General features: G+C 42.0%; 1 protein-coding gene across 1 annotated transcript in view; it reads right to left on the bottom strand.

The window, feature by feature from the left end:
- SIM1 (SIM bHLH transcription factor 1) overlaps positions 1-27,358 on the bottom strand; it is a gene marked incomplete at both ends in the record, with an annotated part of 70,717 nt that overhangs the window by 24,768 nt on the left and 18,591 nt on the right. Inside the window, 7 exons of the mRNA XM_081945949.1 lie at positions 5,249-5,396; positions 9,775-9,881; positions 10,388-10,587; positions 14,157-14,242; positions 14,360-14,468; positions 16,149-16,238; positions 17,681-17,763. Of these exons, the coding sequence (XP_081802075.1) occupies positions 5,249-5,396; positions 9,775-9,881; positions 10,388-10,587; positions 14,157-14,242; positions 14,360-14,468; positions 16,149-16,238; positions 17,681-17,763 (823 nt within the window). The remainder of the gene's footprint in view (positions 1-5,248; positions 5,397-9,774; positions 9,882-10,387; positions 10,588-14,156; positions 14,243-14,359; positions 14,469-16,148; positions 16,239-17,680; positions 17,764-27,358) is intronic.

The following is a 27,358-nucleotide window of genomic DNA, read 5'->3' on the forward strand; positions in this document are numbered from 1 at the left end:
GCCATACCCTTACTGGGATTTGAACCTGGGCTGTATTATATCTTAGGCAGGAGTCTTAGCCACTAAGCCACAGGCTCTCCTCCTTATCAGTTGAGCCAGGGAAATAGGTATGTATTTGTGTTACAACCCCTGGTATGCCTAAATATGGGAGGAAGGTCACTACTCCCTCTTTCTGTCCTTCGGCTCATCACAGCAGGGTTTAACTTTGTTAAAAATGAATTGAAAATCCTAATGTGTGGCAGTGATGAAGATATTATTGCTAGAGTCTATAGCAGTGGTTCTCAACCTTCCCAATGCCGAGACTCTTTAATACAGTTTCTCATGTTGTGGTGATCCCCAACCATAAAATTGGTGTCTCGGTTCCTAAGACCATCGAAAATATGTGTTTTCCGATGGTCTTAGGCGACCCCTGTGAAAGGGTCATTTGACCCCCAAAGGGGTCCCAACCCACAGATTGAGAACCACTGGTCTATAGAATGTTATTGAATTTAAATGGAAAATGAAAAAGCATTGTAAGGAAGGAACTTTGGATATAATATAATGCTTGAACAATGGGAAAATATGTGGATTAAAGGTTTAAAAGTTACATTAAACTATAACTTAAAAGAAAATTTCTTTTAGATGATATATCGTTGGTATTTAACTCCAGGCAAGTTGCCAAGAATGTATAAAGGCATTTAAATTGAATGTTGGAAATGTAAATGTAAAGAAGAGACTTTTTATCATTTATGGTGGACATGTGATAAAGCAAAGAAATATTGGATTAGGATTCATATCTTAATACAGAATATTCTTAAACTTTGATGTTATATATGTTGATGGCAGCAAGACTACTCTATGCAGAGAAATGGAAGGTTATCTTGATGCCCACAATGGTTGAATGGCTCTAAAAATTGATGGAGTTAGCAGAGATTGACTGCTTTGAATGTTATCACTGGAGACTATTCACGATGCAGTGATGTGCGGTGAGGTTTATAGCTGGTGAGGCACTGACCCAGTGGTGGGTTTCAAATTTTTTTAGACTTGTGGACGTCAACTCCCAGAATTCAGCCAGGCATGCTCAGTTCCGATTTAAAGCAACATTTGTTTTTCTCCTTCTTTCTTTTTCTTCTCCCCTCCCTTCCTTCCTCCCTCTCTCCCTCTCTCCCTCCCTCCCCCCTCTCTCAAACATACACACAGACACACACACAGAGACACACGTTGGATTGGACTAGACACACTTTCCCCCAGCCCCGGAAGGATCCAGCCCAGCTTCACTGATTACAGGTTTGAAAAGGCAATGTGACTCTGCCTGAAATCAAACCCTAACCCAGGGGTAGCCAACCTTTTTATACCTACTGCCCACTTTTGTATCTCTGTTAGTAGTAAAATTTTCTAACCGCCCACCAGTTCCACAGTAATGGTGATTTATAAAGTAGGGAAGTAAGTTTACTTTATAAAATGTATAAAGCAGAGTTACAAAAAACCCCTACCACCCACCATGAAAGCTGGAACGCCCACTAGTGGGCGGTAGGGACCAGGTTGACTACCACTGCCCTAACCCCTCCCTCCCGCCTTTGCCCAAAGCCCTGCACCAGGAGGATGAAGTTTGAATTCCTCCCCCTCCCTCCGACCCACACGTACCTTTTCCAGCTGTTTCAGAGAGGACTTCAACTCTGCTCTTGCCTCGGGTCCTCTGAAGAAGCCCCGCCCAAACGGGCGCCCTCTACTATGAAGCAGGAGAACTGCGTGCCTCACCTACATCAGGAATTTTTAAGCTTTTAACCCTTGCTTAACTCTGCTCAAGTGATCATAAAACGCCTAAAGTCAGACTAGATGAGGCATGCAGTTCTCCTGCCTCATAGTAGAAGGCGCTTTTTTAGAGGCTTTTTTAAATAGTTAAGCAGAGTCATCCACGGTGAGGCAGCAACTAGCTCAGCCTGACCTCAGCTCTCGCCTTTTTCCTTTTACATTTTCTTTTCTTTTCATAATGACAGTGGTGAGGCTGTGCCTCCCCTGCCTCCCCTGACTGCACGTCACTGTCACACGTGGCATTTGGTAATAATGCTAGCATGGAATTCTTTAACATCAGTTAAGTTCTTTAACATCCTCAAAAGGTCCTTATCCTTGCGACAGTGATCATAAAACACATAGCCAAAATCCTCCGGAGTCCAGACCAATGTTCCTAATAAGGCTATGCAAACTTTGAAAATGATTCTGCACAAGCGTACAATTTGTGTCCCCAGGCCACAAATTTAGACAGGCTGATGTAAATATTGCTTAATAGTGATCTTTTTTAAAAAAAAAATAAAAAGCTTGTTTCAAGAAGATATTCCTTCAGTGTATAAGACAGACCCAACATACTGAAAATGTTAGCCTTGTGTCTGTATATAAATAAATATATATTAATTTAATAGCCCATATTTTGATGAAAATGAAGGCAGTTCAAAGTTGGTCCTCAACAATAATGCGGCTTGATGGTCTCAATTGCTTTGATCTCTTCTATGAAATAAAAGTACTGTGGATCATATAAAACTGTTTCTGTACCAGTAATTTGGTACTTTAATCTACAGTATTTGAGACTTTAATCCATTAAGAATTTATTTCCATATGTTTATATGTATTAATTCTGAACCTATTAGCACAGTATGTGGGTTTGTGTGTATGCACATTTTTATTTATTTGGTTAATAACCAGTTTTTCGCAATTTCTCATATTTATACAGAACTGGAAAAGGGCTTATACAGCTGTACAGGTGAAATAGAGGAATTGTTATGGGGAAAAGAAATCATCAGAAATATGTTTGAGTAGGGAAACAAATGAGTGTGATTAAATACTGAGGTAAATGTTGGAACTTCATCAATGTTCACAAATGTACGTTTTCCTGAACTTAAGGTTAATAACTGCCTCCTGAGCCCATGTATGGATAACAGCCAATAAATGGGACAGGACAGGTCCCCAATACTACAAAGTACAGTATTCAAAATCAAAACAGCTCTCATCAAAATGCAAAAAAGCAAAACAAAATTAATGATCTGGGCAATATTAATCAACTGGCATTATTCAGTGTCTTTGCAATCTGCAATCACTCACTCAGTCTATTAATGGACTGAGGATAAATATATTTTTATATTCATTGTATATTAAAGCATTTGCTTTATCACACATGTTAGGCAGAATTATTCCTCAAAACCAGTAAGATGAAAATGTACATACTTTATAACAAAGGGGGAAACCCAATCAAATCAGAACATAATATTGTACCAATGATTTCTATGAGTGTAGTTCTGTATACATTTATTGGGAATATGTTCTACAACTCTGGGAAACTGGAATATGTTCCTTAATATATATTATTATGTAGATATATTATGATGTAGTGTTTGTGTTGTATCAATAATTTCCTGAATGTTGATCCCAGTAAAGAATCCCTAGGCTAAGCCAGCATGCAGCCCATGACAGAGAATGACATCAGCAAAGCATCTCAACTGAATTGTTGGGTGAACAACTGAAAGAATTTGGGAAGTAACAAAGGTAGGAGGAGCTCATTTAAAATATTGAAAAATCCAAGAGTCAGAGATTGTTTGGAAGATCTAACTGATGAAGTGGCAAGGCTTACAATTAGTTATAGAATGATTTAAAAAATGCCTATTAAAGTAGTAAAAGAGAGGCAGAATAAATGCAAGTTCAACCTGAGCTGGACAAGCTCTGGCTCATCAGCTGTTCCTAAATTTCTCTTTCAGGATTCGAGGCTCCCAAAAAATTCCAAAGATGGCAAACTGAATGAGAATAATGGGGTTTGATGCCGTTTCTCAGTCGAAAGTCGAAGGAAAAAAAAAACATTTTAATCCTCCAAAGATTTTCCTCACCTAATAGAACAAACCCTCACACTGCTTACATCCCCAGAAGGTCAAATTAACTTGACTTTACACAATTTTAAACCATCTTTAAAAATCTGGATCTGGGATAGACTGTTGTCATGCCCGTTGGTGTTCAATGTTATTCTTTTCTCACTTAGCTTTTTAATTTTTTTTATCATTTTATCGTTTATAACCAGAAGGTGTATAAATATAAATAAATAAATAGTTTCCAAATTCTATATTCTATATAGAGATCTATGAGATGTAGTTACCTTTGTTTTTTTCAACATGGGTTTTTAAATTGGGGTGCCAATGAATATCTCATGGTATCATACCTGCCATGATTCATATTTTTCTGAATGTTTCCACTCTATCATCTCGCTATCTGTCTCCCTACTCTAACCATCATTCTTTCAAACAGAAATTAGAAAGGGAAATGGGACTCTGATGCGTTCATTGTTCTTTAGCAACCAGGATCCATGGAATAAAAGAGCAACAATAGCTATATCAGAGAGACTTTTGAGAAGGAGAGTGAAAGACAGAGCTTTGCATATAATTTCACATTCTTTCTGTAAGTACAATTGTGCAGACATTCACTCCTAGCGCTGCCTAATTATTCATTATGATAGGACATGGGGCATTTTCAACATTCTCAATGCTCTTTCCTTGCCCTGCTTATATATTTTTTTCTCTTATAGGCTATTGTTTCGCTAACTGAACCCCCTTCTAGTCACCCCAACCATTTCCCTATCCCTTTCCCCTCTCCATCTAATGCTCCAACCCTTTGAACAAGAAAGAAATCACAAAGCTTTGATAGATACTCTGGATAAAATTAAGAACTTCAAACTCCCAGGTTCTGACCCCCTGTTTCAGAGAAAAAGAAAAACAGATGTCCGGTTTGTTAAGTATAAATAACTCCGTACGTTGAAACCTTTCTTTTACGCTGCATTAGATTTTATTTAATGCAGGGTGCCCCTTCAGCTATAAGAAGGCAGAAAGTGAGCAAACATGAAGGGTGACAAAGCCCTAAATCTTGCTCATTCCCCTCTAGGAGAACAGAAGAAGAGAGGAAAGGAAAGCTTTCGGGCAGATGAAAGAACTCCAGATATCCTGGCCAAACTCATAGAAAGGGCGGTACCCATGAACTAAAAACTTCAGCCAAAGTGGATTTGGGTGGGAGGGGAGGGTTAAAATATTGGTCTTTTTTACGGCCCCACTTAAAGTGTTCCCATGACAGGCAAAGGAAAAGCAGTTTGGTTTTTTTTTTTAATGCAATCCAGCTCTGAAGCAACTGCCCCACATGCACTTAAGGCATTCCAAACCTGAAGGCCTGGTATCTCCAGACTTCTGCCAGCACTCAGGTGCCCACTTTTGAGAAGTACCACGGAGCTTCCAGAACACAGACTTACGTGAGCACATAGTTGACGCTGACGATGCAATGGGGCCGGGAAGACCGGCTGTTGTGAACGATGGTGGCGTAGCTCTGCACCCAGACCCAGCCACCTTGTTTGGCCAGGAAACGGTAATATTTAGTGGTGACTTGCCCTTTCACTAGCACTGAAAAAGAAAACAGTAGCAGATTTAATTAAGGAAGGGATACTGCAGAGTCTGTTCTCTCAGGGCAGAAGACCAGCATATAGACCGTGATATGATGATTTATATCTTGGCGTTTTTTTCACCAGGAGTTTGAGGGACATACTTTGTACTCCTTTCTACAAATTGACCAAATCTCCCAATGAGCTTCCATGACTTCAGGTGGACTTGTACCTGAATCGACACACTTCTAGTCCTGACCCTCTAACATGGCATTGTAAAGGCTCTACTTTATCAAAGTGTCATTGACGTTTTATTAATATTCAGGAAAGCTTGGAGTCCTCCAGTTCAAACCAACTTTTGTTTGTATCAATCCCTTCATGACCTTCTACCCAACCAATCAACAAGAGGCTTCATGAAGATAAAAACATCATGGGAAGGCCATCGATGCATTCTGTAGAGCATATAAACTAATTTACTTTTCAAAAAGAAATACTTCTTATCCCCACAACCTGTTTGTCTGTTTTGCCATTTACTACTGCTATCATAGGGATTCCACGAAGTCAATTTGTTTCATGAAGAGCATAGGAACCATAAATGTTTATTAACAATGCGATTCCACACATGGCTGCTAAGATGTAAACTGCAGTGAGTTCAATGAGACTCAACCTCATATTTACAGAGTACCTGCCCCTCCTCAACTTGGTGATTACCAATTTACTGGGAGTTGTAATCCAAATTGAAGAAACTGGAAGATTACCTATAGTATAAATCTATGTCTCAGAAGTATGTATCAGAAGTCTATGTATCAGAGGTAAGTCCCAGCAGGTTGAGGGATTTTAGTTATCTAAAATTGGCTATAAAATTGCAGCACCTTACCAGATAATTATTCATCAGTTACAAAATTATGTTTCAGAATGCAATCATGTATGACAGTAATAGAAACAGCAGGTAATTTAAGTACTCAAAGAGCTATTTTTGCAAATACTTTTTATTAATCAATATAATGGCTTCAGATTTTCTAGTGTCTACAGTAACTAAATGGTCCTGGACAATACTTGATTTTCTTTAGAGTGGAACTTCAGTGCAATAATTTCTATAAGTAGGTGATCCATTCTGTTCAGTAAATGGCCCGCATACTTCTCTATTTTACAGGGCATTAAATGTGTAATATAAATTCTTTCCTGGTCTCAATTTTACTTATAAAATGAAGCATTGAACCTGGTTTTGCAAGAGATTTGAAAGGACTAAAATTAGAGCATTTTTCAAGTCGTTCTGAATCTTGTATACTTAAAAGATGGTTGAGGTGCATGTATTATACATAGGACTTCAAAAATTAAAGGTATCACATATGCATAAAGCAAAAAAAAATTGCTTCAGACTTTTAACAGTCCTTGTTAATTCTAGATGGTGTCTTAGCTCTTGCGTGATTCTTTTCCTACATGTGGAGTTGAAACATTAGAAGAGGTTTTGCCTGCTGTTTTTCCACTTACAGTATGTCAGAAGAAAAAAGACACAGAACTCAGGAAGGGGACTGGCAAACTATGGAAAGCAGTGAAGCAACTTTCTTTGGGAAAGTACTGTATATCCCAACCTAACCTGAAAAGCTATCCTAGGCTCGTTTATCAGGAGATTAAGGTAAAATTAATGGTATTATTCCTTTGTGCAGGTAGTTATAAAATATATTTTAGTCATCAGAATGAATTGTAAGAAAGGAAGAATGACCAAAATCCCAAACCTCCCTTGACTTGAACAGTTCTGGATTTCAGAACTGTTCAGAACAACAAAGGATTTCACTGTAATAGCTCTTTTAGAATTGAGATGTTACTCCATAGAGGCCACTTTCAAATCAGTCTCATGTACTATTCTCATGCACATCGTAGAACAGAACAAAATCAGGGGCAGGGGAACATGCGTGTTTAGTGCTGAAAATAAGCTGTCTAAGAAGTGGAGCTGATTATTCCATTTCCTCAATAGGTCTCGGGTTCTTTGGGGACACAAGTTAACAAATCCTCTTGCAAACATACTCTGCCCCCCCTCTCTCTGTCTCCCCCCCTCTCTCCCCCCCCTCTCTCTCGTAAAAGTCACCATGAATATTTGTGAAACTTCATAAGCTTTTCCAAACCGGTATATGCTTTCTCAAACTAGCATTTTTTAAAGATGAATTAGAATTGCAGGTTTTCTTGCCCACCAAGCATCACCTACCAATGGGATAAACAATTTAAAAATTGCTTTCTTTAACATGTGTGTGTGTGTGTGGGAGGGGGAGAAAGTTGGGTGAATAGGTGATTTAAGTCACATAGCATGTTGCCCAACTAACAGTTACAGATGCAGAGGTATTCCTCATCTAGAAACCTGCCTATTGGACTGTTTTGGGACACCGTCCAGCAATCTTTTGAATTACAAAAGCAAAACAAAAAACCACAAAACCCAATCCTGCTGATAGGTTGTAGATGTAGAGGAGGGGTAGATGATGAAGGGTGAGGAGCAACTAATACCAAGCAAGCTCCATTTTTGACTTGCCAACAAAGTAAGTGAAAACAATGCTACTGATCCTCCACCACCACCACTCGTCATAAAATATATGGTTTGCCCTGTCTTGCTAATTCAAATAATGCACCCCAAGCTATTGTCATTTTAAAAAGGTCATGTTCATGGCAAAAAAAACAAAAAAAAACAGTTGGCAAAAGATGGGAAACCCTACTTCAAAACTGGAACAGCTAAATATGATTTTAAACTGCCTCAACTCTGAGCTGTAGGCAGAGGCAATGTTACAACTATATGGTATATGAAAATGGTCACTAGACACTGCTTTGCTACATGTAGGGGAGAATGATTCCTCAGTAGCTTTCTGTAGCAGTCAGAAGAATAATTTGTTTCTAACTATCAACATTTATGTATTGACTGATTGATTGCCTTAGATCTCACCTTTATTATTATTGTATAAACAACTCGAGGCGGCAAGCATATCCAACACACCTTTCTTCTCCTATTTTCTTCACAACAGCTCTGTGAGGTAATTTGAGCTGAGAGGCAGTGACTGGCCCTAAGTCACCCAGCTGGGTTTTCATGACTAAGCCGTGAGTAGAACTCATGGTCTCTCCTATCCTCACATGATATCCTGTCTATCCTACAGTTTTACATACATACATACATATACTGTATATGTAGTGTTTATATTACTCAGTAGCGCAGTGGTGAGAATGCAGAATTGCAAGCTAATTCTGCTGACTGCCGGCAGTTCAAACCTGACCGGCTCAAGATTGAGTCAGCCTTTCATCCTTCTGAGATCGGTAAAAGAAGGACTCATATTATTGGGGGCAATATGCTGACAATGTAAACCAGTTAGAAAGGAGTGTAAAGCACTACTGGTATGAAGCGGTATATAAGTCTAAGTGTTATTGTTATTGCTAGAAGTGAGTCTCATTGAATTCACTGAGGTTAACTCCCAAGTAAAAAAATTAGATTCTTGCTTTTGTCATTGTTGTGATTGTTATTTTCCTACTGGTGAAATAACCTTCTAGAGTCACCCATTTGTGTCATAATAGACATGAGGATAGGCTTTCTATTACTTCAACAATAACTGGTTGATTCTAAGAAGTCAGTATGTACTAAGTCATTGTCCCAATGTTCACTGCATATATAGCCAAAGATAAAAAGGGAAGCAAACAGAAATCATAGCATCTACTGCTAGTAGTAATACAGTACTAGAGAAAGGTACTGCTAGGAATTTAATGGTTGTGATCCCAACAACCATTATTCTTAGTAGATCAAACAATGCTCCTTTAGGCAACAAATTCATTTCTTGTATAAAACATCTTTAAAAGCCGATATTTTTCTTAAGATTGCATCTCCAGCTTCTGCTGCCATGTGTTCAATGAAAGGGAAAACGACAAGAGAATGCACTTTTTTGTAACATATTGAAAGCAGCAGTATCTACTGAAGAAGACAATTTTAAAGATTGTGATTTAAAAGTCCCACTTCTTTGTATGCGCATGTAATATCAAGAGACAGATAAAGGGATGGAACTTTGTTCATGTGGCCATGATAACCTGATAACCATCTTGGCTTACTAGCTTCCCCAAAGTGTGCCTGCCTGGAACCATAGGAGATATTGCCCTTTGCAATCTATCTATCCCACCCACGCCCCACCTTCCCCTCCCTTTTTTCATCAACCTGTTGAAAAATATAACTTGGTTTTGTTATCCATCTCTTTTCAACTATGTGTTGAGACTGTCTTACTAGCAAAGGTGAGTTCAATTGCTCTTCTGCTTGGAAAAGTCCCAGCCAGTCAGCCCACTTTACTTTGGGAGTAAGTCCCTCTGAACTCAGTGTGACTTACTTCTGAGTAAACAGGGCTCAGCTGAGGGCTTCAAAGGCTCAAAGGGAAGAGGCTCCTTACGCAGGTGGTGAGCACAGCGCAAATGGAAAGTGTCGCAACCATGGACATGGTGGTACAGTGTCTTCTCAATCAAGTCCTGAGGTTCATAACCAGTCAGCTCAGCTACCCTACCCAGAAAGAGAGAAAGGGGGAGGGAGAAAGACAGAGAATGACATTGGCTTCTCACATCAGGTCAACCCAGATTTTTAATCATGGTTTGTTAATATGCCTCAATAAGCTTCAGCTTACCAGCAGACTAGATCAAAAATAAAGCAAACCAAGCCAATTACTGTACAGGTAGTCCTCAACTTACAACAGTTCATTTAGTGACTGTTTGATGTTACAACAGCACTGAAAAAAACCTGACTGATGACCATTTTCCCCACTTAAGACCATTGCAGCACCCCATGCTTACATGATTTACACTTGGATGCTTGACAATGGACTCATATTTATGACGGTTGCAGTGTCCTGGAGTCACGTGATCCTCCTTTTCCAATCTTCCAACAAGCAAAGTCAACGGGGACGTCAGATTCACTTAACAACTGTCTTGCTAATTTAAGGACTGCCTTAAGACCACCTTGTCTTATTTGGGCTATTGTTGGGTCTAAAGGGAGCTCAAGTGATGACGTACCGTGAATCAAGGAAGATGAGCTTCATATCCAGGCTGGCCCGAAACATAAACATATTGCTGTGCAGCTTAATCTCCGTCACAGCACTGGGGGGTAAGGAGTGGCCCACCGCCACCAGTCCAACATTTTGGTAGCAACCATCAAAAGGGGACATGTCCAAGCTGTACTGGCGGATCTTTAGGTAACCACTGCAATGAATCACCTGTCAGGGGCAAAAAGACAAGAGACAAAAAAAAAAGTCATGTCAATGTGACAAGGCTTCACATGACAAAGTGTAATCTCAGTAGGATCACTCACCAGGTCTGTGAGAAATCCTACTGATCTACACAGCAGCAATCCCCTCCCCCCTGCACGTTTGTGCCATGGAAACTACTTTGCAAAGTACAGCGCATCAGGACCCAATCACAGGGTTAACCAGGTGTTCTACATGATAGTCATACTAGAATGACATGCTTGTCTGAATGGGGGAATTCCAAAAGGGAACATGGATAACATCTCTTCCCCACACTTTGATGCTTCTCATTGAGAGTACCCTGCGGTCCATTTTCTATCTTCTCATTGCTCCTCTTGTCATACATTTATTTATATTTCCAAAGAATCAACTTTGGTGCACCCTGAATGAAGTTAAATTATATTCACTGCCAGTCTTCAACTATATAGTAACAACCAAATAGCACGCACCCATGTTCCAGCAATCCTAATAATGAGCCCTCGACAAGTATTATTTTACCCTCAAGCATGGAATAAAACAATTACTTCTAGTGATATTTTCAGCACACAACCCCTATGCATGCTGATTTTGAAATAAATCCAACTGTCCTATGGGATTTGCATGTAGAACTGCAGCCTTAAACAATTTCCCTTTTTGTGAACCACAGTGTGCAACAGTGTCATCTAGCCCTCATTATAGAAATTCATAGTGCCAATGATTTTATAGGACATTTCCTCAGTAGCAATTTATAGCTCTTCTAACATTACCCAGCTATTATTCTGGAGATATAAAACCTGCTTTTCTTCCTTCCCTTAGATCAGTACAGTGATGGTTGGTGTGTGCTATAATTTGCTATTAATTTCTAATGAAGAAATGGCCCATAAGTTGCTGTAAATCACTAACGTGAACATAGCAGCTTTTAAGGAAATGTGAACATTGCCTTAGAAACTACAGTGAATGTAACCCGCCTGGAGGGAATCTTTCCTCTTAGTGGAGAAAAGCAGGTTAATATGCAAAATTCAAGAGGATTACTGCTTTGTAACAGCGCAATGGACTGCATGGGTTTTGAGACAGGCTACATTAATGGCTGGAGGGACAATATGGAACAAGAGGAGAGATCCAGGCTACATAAATGAAAACTTCCAAAACAAGATTGGCCCAGAACCAATCCCAAAAAATACTACAGACTCCCTCAGACAATTCAATTATTTTCATTCAACAAGTAAAAAGTAAGGCTCTACATTTAGGCAAGAAAAACGAAACGCACAGGTACAGTATAGGTGGTACCTTGCTCAATAGTAGTAACTGTGAGAGGGATCTTGGAGTTCTAGTGGACAACCATTTAAATACGAGCCAGCAGTGTGCAGCAGCTGCCAAAAAAGCCAACACAGTTCTAGGCTACATAAACAGAGGGATAGAATCAAGATCACGTGAAATGTTAATGCCAATTTATAATGCCTTGGTAAGGCCACACTTGGAATACTGCATTCAATTCTGGTTGCCAGATGTGGAGACTCTAGAAAGCGTGCAGAGAAGAGCAACAAAGATGATTAGGGGACTGGAGACTAAAACATATGAAGAACGGTTGCAGGAATTGGGTATGTCTAGTTTAATAGAAAGAAGGATTAGGGGAGACATGATAACAGTGTTCCAATATCTCAGGGGTTGCCACAAAGAAGAGGGAGTCAAATATTCTCCAAGGCACCTGAGGGTAGAACAAGAAGCAATGGGTGGAAACTAATCAAGGAGAGAAGCAACTTAGAACTGAGGAGAAATTTCCTGACAGTTAGAACAATTAATCAGTGGAACAACTTGCCTCCAGAAGTTGTGAATGCTCCAACACTGGAAGTTTTTAAAAAGAGATTAGATAACCATTTGTCTGAAAGGGTATAAGGTTTCCTGCCTAAGCAGGCGGTTGGACCAGAAGACCTCCAAGGTTCCTTCCAACTTATTCTATTCTATTCTAAATACACTAAGGCTCCTTCAAGCCCCATCTTTTTTTTCCTTGGAAATAATTATTTTATAGGCTTTCTTTCAGATATGAATGTCCTGCAATTAATGAAGATTAGACAAAAACCTCTTCGGGAGTGCTTTTAAAACGCAGCCCTCAACCTTCTATGTCTCTGCTCAGACCCAAGTCCTGCCAAGTAGTGTAACATTACTCACTACATAGGTTGTAGTCTTAAATAAAATTCTAATTTTCAATCGCCATTGAAAAAAAAATTTCCACCAACAACACAATATTCAGCCTTTAAAATTAACTGACACTATCTGAATGTGAATTATTTAGGATCTTCCTACCAAATAAGTATCCTGGGAATTGGAGTGCACATCCAGTGATTTTTAGCCTAAAGGCATTCAGTGCATTGAGGGTTTCTCCAGAACTGTAATGAAGAAGGCAAACTTGTTTTCTCTATGCTGGGGATGTATAGATTTCCCTGAATTTAAGCTGAGTGAAATCATGGGGGCTTAAGTGGATTTCAGGGGGCTTACTCCCAAGTATGCAGAGGATTGCTGCTTTACAAACTAATCCTATGCCTGTTTACTCAGCTATCAATTTCGTAGTGTGGTGCTTCCTCCTAAATATGTGTGGGCAACATCTCTATCTTAATTGGCATGAAGTCTCAGAGGAAAAACCACCTATCTGAAGGACAAGAATGGAATCATTACCTGGACCAATAACTTATTTTCCAAAGCACCAAGAAGGCAAGGCAATAAACAGTAGATAGAAACTAAATAAGAGAGAAGCAACCTGAAATTAAGGAGAAACTTCCTAACAGTGAGAACAATTAACCAGTGGAACAGATTGCCTTCAGAAGTTGTAGGTGTTTCATCACTGAAAATGTTTAAGAAGGGACTGGACAGCCACTTGTTTGAAATGTTACAGGGTCTCCTGCTTGAGCAGGAGGCTAGGCTAGAAGACCTCAAATGTCCTTTCTAGATCTATTCTGATTGATTGAACTTCAAGATATCAAAGGAAAACCGCTCCAATCTGACCCTTTCCAAATAGGCTGGGATTGCAACTTTCAGAACTGCCAGATTTCCAATGGCTGGGATTTGCTGTTTCAGCACTAATGGAGAACGCCAAGTTGGCCAAGCCAGGGATACTCGGAGTTAGTAGCATTCTAGCACTAACTATGTCTATGGAGATTCTCAGTCATCCAGTGATGGTTGTCCCAAAGGTGCTTTTTCAAGAAGCAACTGGACTTTCTGGGTTTTTTTTTTTGAAGACGTTTGACTTCTCATCCAAAAAGCTTCTTCAGCTCTGGCTCCATTCCCCAACATCCAGTCAGAGCTGAAGAAACTTGTTGGATGAGAAGCCAAACGTCTTCAAAGAAAAAACAGAAAGTCCAGTTGCCTCTTGAAAAATCACCTTAGCGCTGATGATGTTCTCTACGTTGGGTAATGATACGTCTGCAAGAAAGCAACCAAGCTGAAAGACCACCAAGGGCTCCATCACTTGGAGTTTTTGAAGGCGCCTTTAAATTTTTACCTTCAGCTAGCCGGGACTCCAGCAGTTCTCAGCTTGGCCGCCAGTTGGCGCTCGCGCCACTACCTACCTTGTAGCCTCCACAGGTGAGACCCGCGTTCCTCTTGGCCAAGACGCATTTCATCCGGAGGAAAAAGGAGCGCTCGATCTCATACTCTGCGAGGCAAAGGAGCACAACGCGCATGTCAGGAAAGGAGGCTGCTCTCCCCCCTCCCTCAAATCGCCGCCTTCCCCTTCCCCGCCCCGCCCGATCAACTTCCCCGAGCGTCTTACCCTGAACGAAGTGGGAATGGTAGGGCTGATGAGCGGTGAGGACAGCGGTCATCTCGTCATGATCGGCCGGGTGGATGTATTCGTAAATGCTGTTGCCGGTCAGCTCTACCTGAAAGAAAGGAAGCGAGCCCGGGGAGAAGAGCGCTGCTGCGTGCTGTGACAGGGCTGCCGGTTCGGACCAGTTTAGCCGCCCAGGTCCGAGGCTGGGGGAAGAGGCTTTGGACCTGGAAGACCCCGAGGGAAGACCCTGATCCACGCAATAAATGGCGCAACAGGTTCACTCAAACACTGGATTTGCACATGCTCTGGTTAGGATTTAACTTTACAGTAGTCCTCGATTTACAGCAATTACAAGGGCGCTGAAAAAAGTGACATGGCTGTTTTCCACACTTAGGGACCATTTCAGCATCTCCACGGTCAAAATCCAAATGCTTGGCAACAGACTCATATTTATAACAGTTATGTGTCCAGTCACTTGATCACCTTTTGCAAACAAAGAGGACAAGCAAAGTCAATGGCGAAGCCAGATTCGCTTAACAACTGGGTTATTAATTTAACACTTGCAGTGATTCACTTAACAACTGTGGCAAGAAAGGTCGTTACTTGGGGCAAAGCTCACTTAACAACATAAATTTTGGACTCAATTTTAGTTGCCATAGAGGACTACCTCTGTATTGTGTGAACCCAGGTCTTGTCAATCAGTGGTGTGTGTGAATACAGTGAATGGTCATTAGGCTTTTGCTTGGCAACCTCAACATTCAACAACTTCTGGCCCTCCAGGCCATGATCTTCATCTTGATTTGAGGGATGGTGGCATGAAGGACCCCTCATCGTGAAGGGTCAGAGGCTACAGAAGGCTGCCCTAGGCTGAAGGTTTTGGATGGAACCTTAAATGGGAATTTATCCCAGGGTAAGCCATTAAATGAAATGGCTAACCTTGACATTCCTCAAGGGGGAAAAGTACCCTTTCACCTAGAAGGCAAGCAGATCAAGACAAGGCTGGGCCAAAAGATTGTTCCTCCATCAGGTTTTCTATGTGGAGATAAGCTGGTGAAACAAGAGGGTCACTGATTTCTGGTCTAGTTTCACTGCAAGTCAATGGAGAAGACAGTGTGGCCACAAGAGCACCACGCTTAAGACTGCAGTTTAAGGGTGTTTAATCAAAACCAGCAAATATCAACGCGCCCTGAAGTTTCAATTCTCTATATTTCCCTGGAATAACTATTACTGACTCCAAGGTAGCTTCTAAATTGGAGCAGACTGTGAAAGAGACTATAGTTGGAAACTGAGGCATAATAATTTCGATCACCGCCTGCTTTATTCCATAGAAGTCCCCCAAATGGCATCTTATCCCTATTGCCCTTGGTGCCTTTCTGGCCACTGTGAGATGGCCTCACTCCGCTGGAGTCTCGCCTTCCAGCGGAATTGAAAACAGGTTCTTTATCGGGAATCAGGTTGATTCAAGGCATTCATAGAACGTAGTGTCCTAGGAAAGACTTTCAGAAATTGCGTCCACTGAACTAAGGGGGTGGACAAACGCCACCCTATTTTTTTAGAATACCGAATGGCCACTTTTTTTAATGGGGGGTCCCTCCCAGGGATCTGCAGGTTGGATTTCAGATTGATTTGACCACTATTGATTTGACCTCCGTTCAAGACGGAGCATTTACAAGAAAAAAAAAGGAGGAGCTCCAACACACTGTTCAACCTAACTTTGAATGCTGCAAATAAATAAATAAATAATCGGTTGCCTCCATTGAGGTCGATCCCACTGGGATCATTAACGTACCTGCGATAAACCCAAGTGCACCGAGGCAGTCTCCGAGATATACATAATCTTGCCGTCAGGAGCTACCACAAAAATGAAACCGTCCAAAGTCTGAAAGAAAGGCAGAGAGCAATGAGCGATCAATTTTCTCCGACCGGGTAAAGTCCTTCTCTTGGCTGTTAGCGAGAAATGGAGAACTGCAGGCTCCATTTTTGACCATTTCCTGCCTGGTGATTTTAGTCTTTATCGCTCCTCCCCCCGGTCCCCCAATCTGTGTGGATGTATAAAAGCTTATCCCAAAGGTGCATTTTCAAGAGGCGACTGGACTTTCTTGTTTTTCTTTCTATGTTCGTCATGTCTTGCCCCAGTAGTAGCCGGATGGCGCTAAAAGTGGCAAACGTGGAACGACTTTGGAGCGGTTAAGCCATTAGTCCAGAGACCGGGAGACTGGGAGTTCTAGTCCCGCCTAAGGCACAAAGCCAGCTGGGTAACCTTGAGTTAGTCACTTCTTCTCTCAGCCCTAGGAAGGAGGCCAGGGCAAAGCACTTTTGAAAACCTTGCCAAGAAGATCTTTCCCGGAGCTCTCTGAGAATCGGACACGACTGAACACGGAGAGCGAGCGAGCGAGCGAGCCAGCAAGAAAAAAAATGTAGCAACCTGCATAACAGAAATGAGCAAGGAGGGTTGGGTGGCGTATAAACACAACGAAGGACGTCCAAAGAAGAAAGGGTTCTAGGATAGCGCAAGCGACACGCCTTCTCCTTGCCAAGCCAAATCCTAACCACCTAGGCGGCAACCGTAGCCCTCAATTTCCGAGGAAAAAGGGCTGCAATGTTACGCTCTAGTCTTTAGGAGCCCGGATCTCCTGTCTGAATGGACTACGGCTGCCATCATTCCCTATCCCAGCACCATCATGCGTGGGAATGATCGAGAATAGAGTCCAAAATATCTAGAACGCGTCAAAATGACGGTAAACAAGGGAATAAGGTGGATTTCCTCCCCTCTTTTAACAATTGAATATATACTCCACCCACCTATCTAAGATTATTACCCAATCAGACAATAAAAATAAAATAAAATATGCCTTGGGGCACTATATCCCTCATGCACTCATGTTAATAACTAACCCTTGGTCTATGTGAATCGTTCATTTCTCAAGAGTTTCTGAAATTCTTGTGTATTTCTTCTGAGGCCGTGATGGTGTTGAAGCGTAAGCACGTTTTATAAAACGCATAAAAATCATTTACACCATAGGAGTTCGGTCGAGCCGGAGCTGTTTTGTCACCAGATGCTCTCCAGAAGGATTGGGCTTCAGGGTTCAGAAAAGCCACAGTGGTAGGGAATGATGCAAGTTGAAGCCAACACCGTTGGAAATGTATTGCAACTTTCCCTTATAGATGAAACATTACCGGGTCGAACTGACCCCGCTTGTCTAACCTTACGAAAGCCTCCAGCTCAAGTCACTGCTCCTTCGGTGCTAAAAGTCTGTCCTTCAGGCCTTGTTCCTGAAGCCTAGCAGGAAAGAGCTGCCCGCTGGCCCGCCGCATTCCTACCTGAAGCAGGTGGGACCCCAGTTCGCGACCAACGTTGTCCAGAGTGCTGGTTCGACTTGTGTGACCCCAGGCTTCCCCGAGTCCTGTCGAGACAAAACGCGTGAGAGAGGGTGAAGGAAAGGGAGTGGGAGAGGGAGGGAGAGGGAGAGAAAGAGAAGGGAGAGAAGGAAGGAGGGAAAGGGAGTCCAAGATTCTTCTCTGCCTTTGACGGACCCTAAACATCAAGTGTTGGACTGGCAGGAAAGGGAATCGCGAGAATGTTATCAGTAGTTTTCTAGGGACTGTATTTTACAGTTCTAAGAACAGAAAAATGGTGTGGCACTAATCCTCTGCTCCTCTCTCTCTCTCTCTTGCATCACCCTACTCCCCTCCCCGCCCAATCCACACACACCAGTACTATTCAGCGCATCTTTGTGGTATTCCTCTCTCAGGACTGCCCCGAATATCTGAGGAGACCCGGAATCTTCTGCAACCGATGTGCTAATAAACGCTTTCGACTTCTAGATGTCACAGGTCTCCTGGTCACCGTAATTTATGAGAGCGTTTCTTAAATTAGCGGACCCAGAATGGTCGAACAGACAACTTCCATCGTCCGCAGACAGAGCGATAGCTGGGAACCATGGGGATTGTCGTCCTTTCCGTGCGTGGGCTTAGGAAAATAGCCTTTCCGACGAGTGTCATCCTGTTACTCTACAATCCTTCCACCAACTCAATGTACGAAAGAGCAAATAGTCCCACCCAAACCGCTACTTTGAAATTGAAGCGGTTTACTGCGCTATTACTGTATCGTTTGCTCAATAAACCCAGGATCGAAGAGTAATTTCCCTCCAAAGTCTAGAATTAATTAATATTTCAAAGAATCGAAATACAGCGACTTGGCCATTTGAGCCCTGAAGTCTTTCCCGCTCACTTATCTCAATAATACAATAATACAATAGCAGAGTTGGAAGGGACCGTGGAGGTCTTCTAGTCTAACCCCCTGCATAGGCAGGAAACCCTATACCGTTTCAGACAAATGGCTATCCAACATCTTCTTAAAGACTTCCAGTATTGGGGCATTCACAACTTCTGGAGGCAAGTTGTTCCACTGATTAATTGTTCTAACTGTCAGGAAATTTCTCCTCAGTTCTAAGTTGCTTCTCTCCTTGATTAGTTTCCACCCATTGCTTCTTGTTCTACCCTCAGGTGCCTTGGAGAGTAGTTTGACTCCCTCTTCTTTGTGGCAACCCCTGAGATATTGGAACACTGCTATCATCTTTCCTCTAGTCCTTCTTTCTATTAAACTAGACATACCCAGTTCCTGCAACCGTTCTTCATATGTTTTAGCCTCCAGTCCTCTAATCATCTTTGTTGCTCTTCTCTGCACTCTTTCTAGAGTCTCCACATCTTTTCTACATCGTGGTGACCAAAACTGAATGCAGTATTCCAAGTGTGGCCTTATCAAGGCATTATAAAGTGGTATTAACACTTCACGTGATCTTGATTCTATCCCTCTGTTTATGTAGCCTAGAACTTTGTTGGCTTTTTTGGCAGCTGCTGCACACTGCTGGCTCAAATTTAAATGGTTGTCCACTAGGACTCCAAGATCCCTTTCACAGTTACTACTGTTGAGCAAGGTACCACCTATACTGTACCTGTTCATTTCGTTTTTGTTGCCTAAATGTAGAACCTTACTCTTTTCACCATTGAATTTCATTTTATTACATAGTGCCCAATGTTCAAGTTTGTCAAGATCCTTCTGTATCTTTAGCTTATCTGTATCTTTAGCCTATCTCGAACCACACCCTTGGGCCTCCCAAAATTAGGAGGGCCGAAACTGTAGCAAACAAGCCGTGGCGACCCGAAGACCCTGCAAGCCCCACTGGTCCGCAGCGAAGACTTCACTTTAGACGCGAAGAAAGTCTAACTGTGACAAATCCCCAGCTCTCGTGTTCAAGCTCGGGGGAAATCGGCCTCCCAGAGGCTAATAATACTTTCGTCGACTAGTGATGGCGGAGCAATAAACAATAAGATGCTGACAATAAGGAAAGGCACTTTTTAAAATCTTTCTCCTGTCCCGTTGCTTGACAAAAGTTTATGGGGAGGGGGGGTGTCTCTGCTGAGTGAAGTTCCTGGGGAATTCGCGGATAGTTAAGGAGGCGGCTGGGTGTCACTACTTTCTTCTGGGGGCATCTAGTGACTTCCTAGTCTAGTGGAATCCATACTGTCGTTATTCCCACCTTGTTCAGTTTTTATGCCCAGCCAACGCCAGCCAGGATCGGCTTGGTAAACCACCCAGCCCAGTAAACGCATTGTTGATTCCTTGTTTCTAAAACTTCGAAGACTGCCCAGCGATTTCCTTAAGTAGCATCCCTGATTCCACCGTTTTTGCTTCAGATTCCAAAGCGGTTCTCTTGGATTCTAGAAAAATAATTCTTCGGCTCTAACCCACCCCTACCCCGCGACAGATAAGCGGGATAGCCTTATACAATCGTTCGTTCTCCCTCTCCCTCTCTCTCTCTCTCCCTCCCTCCCCTCTCTCTCTCACACACACACCACTATTTTAGTTTTCTTTGTGAGCTGCCAGCAGAAGAGGGTCACATCTCAACAAAGCCTCTGGCTCCGTTCCCACAGTTCAGCCCAACCTCCTTTCAGCGGGGTCCTTGTGTTGTGCGAACCCTACCGAATTAGCATTTGTTTGGTCTTTGCCTAGCGCCACGTAAGAATCCATGGCGATCCCCAGCCTTGCTGCTATAGTTATCAAGCTTCGTGACCTTGGAACCCCCTAAAATGGTCAATGGCTTTTGTCTGACCTCTTTCCGTGAATCAAATCGGTTATTTCACTAGAGTTACTGTGGGGCAAGACATAAAAATACTTTTTCTTTTTTACAATTATTTTCAATCTGTATATATATGTAGTGCAAAAACTCAGCCAGCATCTCTAGAACTATTCCAACTTCAGGAACAAAATCCAGTCAAGACCTTTGCCTGGGCGGTGGGGGTGGAGGGTTGGAGAGACCTTTTGACTCACCAGGATAGCACGTTCCCGGGCCCCACCCCACCCAATACAACGAAATAGAGCGTTACTTTGGTGTAGTGATAAAACACCAGGCTAAAAACCAGGAGACAGTGCGTTCTAGTCAAGCTTTAGGCACAAAGCCGGTTAGGTGACCTTGGCCCAGTCACTCTTCCTCAACTCGAGGAAGTAGGCAATGGCAGAACAGAGAAAACTGCAGGAACTTGTCAATCAATTAAAAAGAAAGAGGACCCTTTATGTGTATCAGTGGTGTATTAACCATAAAGAAGACTAAGCACGTGCTTAGGATATCAGGCCCAAAGGGGACACCACAAAGTTGAGAAAGAAAAAAAACCCAATGAAGATTTGTACAAAGGAGGGGGCACCAGTGAGCCTTAATCCACCACCCGTTCCTCTCTCTCTCCCTCCCTCCCTCCCTCCCTCCCTCCCTCCCTCTCTCTCTCTCATCTCTCGAATAATTCACTACGTTGCCCCCCTCTTGCAATATCCACAGCCAGATCAGCCAGACGCCCTTCTGCGACATCGGCCCCTTAACCTGGTCTCGTTTCTTCACCCCTGTGGAGAGGCGGCGTGTGTGAAACCAAAAATGGCATTTTCTGCGATGCTTTTTCCTGACCGATTTTAACCGAGGGACTTGGATGCAACCTAAATGTGACTGACTCCGAAGCCACTTCAATCAACAGGACCGTTTCCCAAAGACAAAAAGAACTAATGTTACTACTAGGGGACAAGGGCAAAGGGGAAATGGCTCCGTTTCGTGGACATCGAGGAGAAGGGGGAGCTTAAAAACCGGCGGTGCCTAGGCAAAGAAGCCGGCAATCCCGCTTCGCCACGCCTCCTTTTACTGCCCCCTCCTCCAATCGGCGCCTCGCCTTCATTTTGTTGAAAGCAGCGCCCCGCCGACCGGAGTCGCACACAAGATCTGTGCTTTCCTTGCTTGCCGACGTAACTCGATCTCCCTGGGGCTGGGCGAAGGCCGGGAATTCCTACCAGCTGCCACCTTGTTCCTTTTTCTCACCTATGTGCGACATCTCTACCGTTAGTTACTCACCATTCCACTACTCTTTCTCCTCTCATTTCTCTGAGATTCTGAAGTCTAGAATATGGGTATTTAAAATACTGGTCTGGCGTTGTCTCACTGTTCATATTTAGGAAAGGCTGCACCTTGAAAAATATGTTGCAAGCCGCCCAGAGTCCTTGAATGGGTGGCAAACAAATTTTATACATACATGCATGTACGCATGCATACATACATTACTGAAACACATCAATTCTGAGTATAACTTTATCCTTCACTTTGCATACCTTTACTTAAGGGTGTCAGCAAAAAAGGTAAAAAAAAATGTGTGAATGAAACTTCACCTGTTTTTTTTAAAATTGTGTTCAGGCTGTTGTAGTCACCTCTTGCCTTTTTTTAAATCCATGCTCAGTGAATAGTTGTTTCTAAATGTCTGTGGAGATTCTCAGTATCCAGGCCAGGATTGTCCCAAAGGTGTTTTTTTCAAGAGGCAACTGCTTCAGCTTCAGAGCTCAAAAAGTTTCTTGGAGGAGAAGCGAAATGCCTTCAAAGAAAACCCAAAAAGTCCAGTTGCCTCTTGAAAAAGCAACTTTGGGGCTCCTGTTTCTACTCTCTCATCCATTTCCTCTGGTACCAATGTGGGATGAATTTTCTCTGCTGTCCCTTCAGAACAGCTTAGTCTGCAATCCTGTCCATCCCAATGAACTTTGATCTGAGGTTATCTTGCAGACCCACTAGCAAGTAAGTCTCAGTTTGCAATCCTGCATCAATTCTCCTGGCAATAAGTCAATGGAACTCACTTCTAAGTAAGCATGGGCAGAATTCTGCCCTTCACATTATGATCCATGATTATTATCTAGACATCCCAATAGATGATAATCAGTTTAGGGAATAAAAGTTTTAAAATCCTGGTCTGAGCTGTGCAATCAAGGCTTCTTAAATCAAGCATGCCTTTTTAAAATGGCCTCGAAATGCTGGTGTTAGAAGCCCAGCAGCAACAACTTTGTTTTTAACAATTTCTGGATGATAGCAACAGCATTAGCAGACGTATATACAGCTTCATAGTACTTTACAGTCCTCTATAAGCAGTTTACTGAGTCAGCATATTGCTCACACCAATCTGGTTCCTCGGGAGGATTGAAGGTTGTGTCAACCTTGAGCCCGGTGAGATTTGATCTGCCAAACTGCTGGCAGCCGGTTATCAGCAGAAGTAGCCTATGGTACTGCACTCTAACCACTGTGCCACCACAGCTCAGTGATGTTCCCACTGGGTTGATTCATCCTCCTTCCCCCCCCCAAAAAAAAACCTTGAAACAGCAGAAAATAGATTAAGAGCAGACCTAAAACAATGGGTACATTTTCTGACTTGACATATGCCAGGCAGGAAAGCAGGATGAATCCCTGAAGTACTAGATATCCATTAGCATTTTCCATTCATCAGGCAGGGAAGGACAGGAAAGCATGACATACTGGTTGAACTATTGAACAGAGCCCCCCCCCCCCAGCCATAAAATATTGTGGGGTATTTGAGACACTCACTTTAGCTCAGCCTCACCTATCTCACAGGATTGGTGTGAAAAAGGCTAAGATAGAACTAAAGGACAAGGCATGTTACTTTTGGTTCCTTAGAAATAAAGCATGTGAATGTAAGAAACCAAGATTGAGTCTTCCTTCCATACTTGCCCTTAACCACAGTATGGGCATGCCTTGTGTCAATCTCTTTTCTGCTGACCTCATTGACTCTGCCTTTGATTCATCTCCAGCCTATAACTGAGGCAATCTGCAGTCTGAAATCTGAAGTAAGGAGCTGCTGTATTTTTAAGCTTGTACTTTCCTTCTTATCCTGACACCATTCTCCCAATGGATATGCTCTGGCCTGCTTCACCAACCATGTGTCTGCTCAGTTCCTCTTTAAATTACTCCAAGTGCCTCAATCCTCTGGAAACTGGAAACCCTCCTGGTAGAGCTGCAGGAGCATTCTGACACCCTCAGAGACACCTGCCAGTGCTTCTCTGATCTTATGCAGGCTCTTTGCAAACATGAATCTAACGCACTTTTATAAGAATGATAGGCTTGCTTTGTTTTTAACAGAGATGTGGTCTCTTCTGAAAGAGCTCTCACTCTTCTGCTTCACAAAATTGGGAGAGATGGGTTCTGTAGCTGCATGTTGCCAGTTCTGTCTCCACTGGATTCATTACTGGAAGTTTTCCTCTTCTGCTGACAAGAGGTTTCACACAGCCATGTTCTTGTTGTGGTGTCTGAAGAGATGCAAAACGCCTCTAAAAATTGTCTCCCTGACCAGCCAACTCTCTCGGGACTAGACTCATTCATATGTTGCAGGGTCTATAGTTCAGCTCTTTATGCAATGCATCACAGTTACTTACTGTATGTTGTCTTAGTCCATTCCAGCTTTGAAGGCACTGAGCACCATGTTGATAACTGGGGAAGCTAATTATAATTGTGAAAATCAGAAATGTGCATGTATGTTCTCCAGGGTTTTCCACCAGTATTTCCTGGCTTGCCAGCTACAAGATCAGAAATGAATGTATTGGTCACTCACTCCCAGCACCTCTGCTCCTTTGCAGCACTAGTCAATAGCTCAATAGCAACAACTTACCGTATTTTTCAGAGTATAAGGCACACCTTTTCCCCTCAAAAAAGAGGCTGAAAATCTGGGTGCATCTTATACACTGAATACAGCATTTTTTTTCCCTCCTGAATCCCCAGCCCTTCACCAAAATGGCTGTTTGTAGCTTATAGGAGGCTTTCAGATAGCTCCTGGGGGCTGGGGAGGGCAGAAATGAGGAACAAATGGGCCTTTTTTGCTCAATTCCCCACCCCCACCCCCAGGAGTACTCTATAAGCTTCCTAATGCCCTAACGGGCCCGTTTTCGTGAAACAGGGGGCGCTTTTTGCTCATTCCACCCCCCAGGAACACTCTACAAGCCTCCTAAATATTCATGCCATTTGGGGGGGGGAAATGGGCCCATTTTCACGAAGAACAGGCTGCTTTTGGGAGGTTTGCAGTGTGCAAAAAGTTTTTTTTTAATTTGCCTCTTCAAAACCTTGGTGAGTCTTATACTCCGGTGCGTCTTATTCTCTGAAAAATACGGTAGTCAATTGATGTCTGTGACATTCCTTTCTTGTTTATTCCTAGAGTAGAGCCCCTCTGTGCTTGGATCTGTCTTTTTGACCATAAGCTCAGCTCCCTTTCAGATGAGTGTTACAGAGTTGCTCAGAAATAGCCAAACAGATCCAGAGAACGTGAAGAACATAAGGCTCCTGCCCACTTCACCCATGACCTGTTTGGTCAGGAAGCTCAACAGATGCCTCATCTGCCATTGTAAACATTCCAGATTAGAGTGATTGAGAAACCCATCTATCCCTTTCTTTCATTTGACTTGCAATTGCCAGGTAAGGTCAGTCGCTAATCTCATTACTGTCACAAAATAAGAACCAGTTATAGAGAGGGCATAATTTATGCAGGCATATTTTCTTCCAGTTGAAGAGCCAGGAATTAATACTATAGTTTGAGTTAGTTATGAAGAAAAGGCCTTAGCAGTTAAGAAAGTAAGTGAATAAACTTCAAATAATGATCTGTGCTTTAATCCATACTTTCTGCACATAACACACTGTATCATAAACTAGGATTACCCAGAACAGAAGGTTAACTTGTGATTAGCTGCTTGGGGTTCAGGATGTTTTCACAATTTACCGGTAACTTTTCTCTAATGTTTCAAACAGAGCTCTTCTCCAGACCTATCTAGACATTCCATTGTTTGAAAGTAGGATCTAGATGTGGGAAATTTAAGTGTGTCTGGCTTTAGATAGGTATCAGGAGATCACAAACAAGAAATGAGCAATACAGACTACTCCTACAGGTTCCATTTCTACTGGAAGATATCTAGGGTGATTTGTAATAATGAGAAGGAAAGATGCCTCTTTTCAGGGAAAATCCAATAAAATATCGATATGTTATTTGTATGTCTTCTATGTATCCAAGCACCTAGGTATGGAAGTTATTCTTATACAGAAGTAGGATGTTTCAAGAACTTACTTTTATGGATTGGAAGAAATTAATCTCACTGACTTGCATCCCATGTTGATCTAAATCACTGCTAAATAAAACACGATCAGCTGGTTCATCTATTATGCTAAGCCAAGCTGCAATAGAACGTTGCAGTCATAATGGATTAGTATGTAGAACACCTTAAGCAAAAATCAAACATAATACATTGTGGCTTAGCAGGAGCATTTACCTTTCCGAAAGCCAAATACAAGGTTGCCAATCTGGTCCAGGTTTCCTCAAAAGGCAATTCTCTGATTTAGCTCTATCAGAGATCCAGTGTATCTGGACTATTTCAAACGTTTGATAAAAATGAAACATTCAAAAATCAAAAAGAAAAATAAGAAGGTTGCATTTACATTTTCATTTTAAATGGAAATTTCTACTTAAAGTTGCCTTGAACTCTTTCATGGAAGCCAGCATATACTGTACATCTATCAAATGCAAAGAAACTAACAAATATAAGTGTCTAAATTGGAGCTTTCTCCAACCGTGGACTTCAACCAAATGCTTGTTTTGGTGTCCCTTTGGGCCCTGCTTCTGTCTCAGTTAGGCATTCATAGAGATCCTTGGAAGATGATTGAAGCCATATACAGCAGGGTCATACAGAAATTATATCCAGATCTCATAACTAGATCTTTCGGTGATTCTCAGCATACCTTTAGCCACATACTAACTTTTCCAAAAAGAATGACAAAGCATCCTTATTTATTGCTACAGCTGAACCCATAGAATGATTTATAACATATTTTGGCATGATGTAGTCATGGCTGTAGCACAATATTGCTAATGAAGATAGGCTTTGTTTGCCACACCCAAAGCTGTGACACTTCTGTCTATTACAACCTGATGGCTATAATTTTGTCTTGTCGGTCTGGCAGTAACTGCTTCTTTGAGTTCTTATAAACTCAAGCCTGTGTCTTATGTACCTTCTATAAGTCACTTTTTCAATTGCCTCCAATTATTTTTAAGCATTAGTGCCCTGTCCAATGATTCTTGCCTTCACATTACATGTTCAAAATATTTTAGCTTTAGCTCTAGTATTATGCTTCCAAGGAACAGTCTGGTTCGATTTCATTTTGTACTGAACAATTTGTTCTTTTTGTGGTTCACGACATTCTCAACTGTTTTCTCCAGCATTGAAATCCAAAAGCATAATTTTTTCTTAATTCCATCTTTATGATTCTTCAGCTTTCACCATGGTAAACATTATGATTGGGAAGACCTTGGTCTTGACAATATGTACCTTTGTTGTCACAGTGGTGTCTCTGTCCTTCAAAATATTGTCTAAAATGAACACAGTGTTTCTTTTAACTAGCAACCATCCCTGTCAAATTTTGAACATAGGAAGGAAAATATTTAGACAATATTTTGAAGGGTACAGTCATCACAGTATCAACAAAGATGTATATTGTCAAGACCATCATCTTCCCAATCATAATGTTTATAATGTCAACTTATTGTGAGAGAACCGGTTTGGTCTAGTGGTTAAGACTGGAAACCAAGAGTCCCACCTTAAGCATGGAAACCAACTGGGTGACTTTGAGTGAGTCACTCTCTATCAGCCCATGACACAAT

This window comes from Natrix helvetica, assembly GCF_964273705.1.
Source record: "Natrix helvetica genome assembly, chromosome: 2".
In the NCBI taxonomy this organism is placed as follows: Eukaryota; Metazoa; Chordata; class Lepidosauria; order Squamata; family Natricidae; genus Natrix; species Natrix helvetica.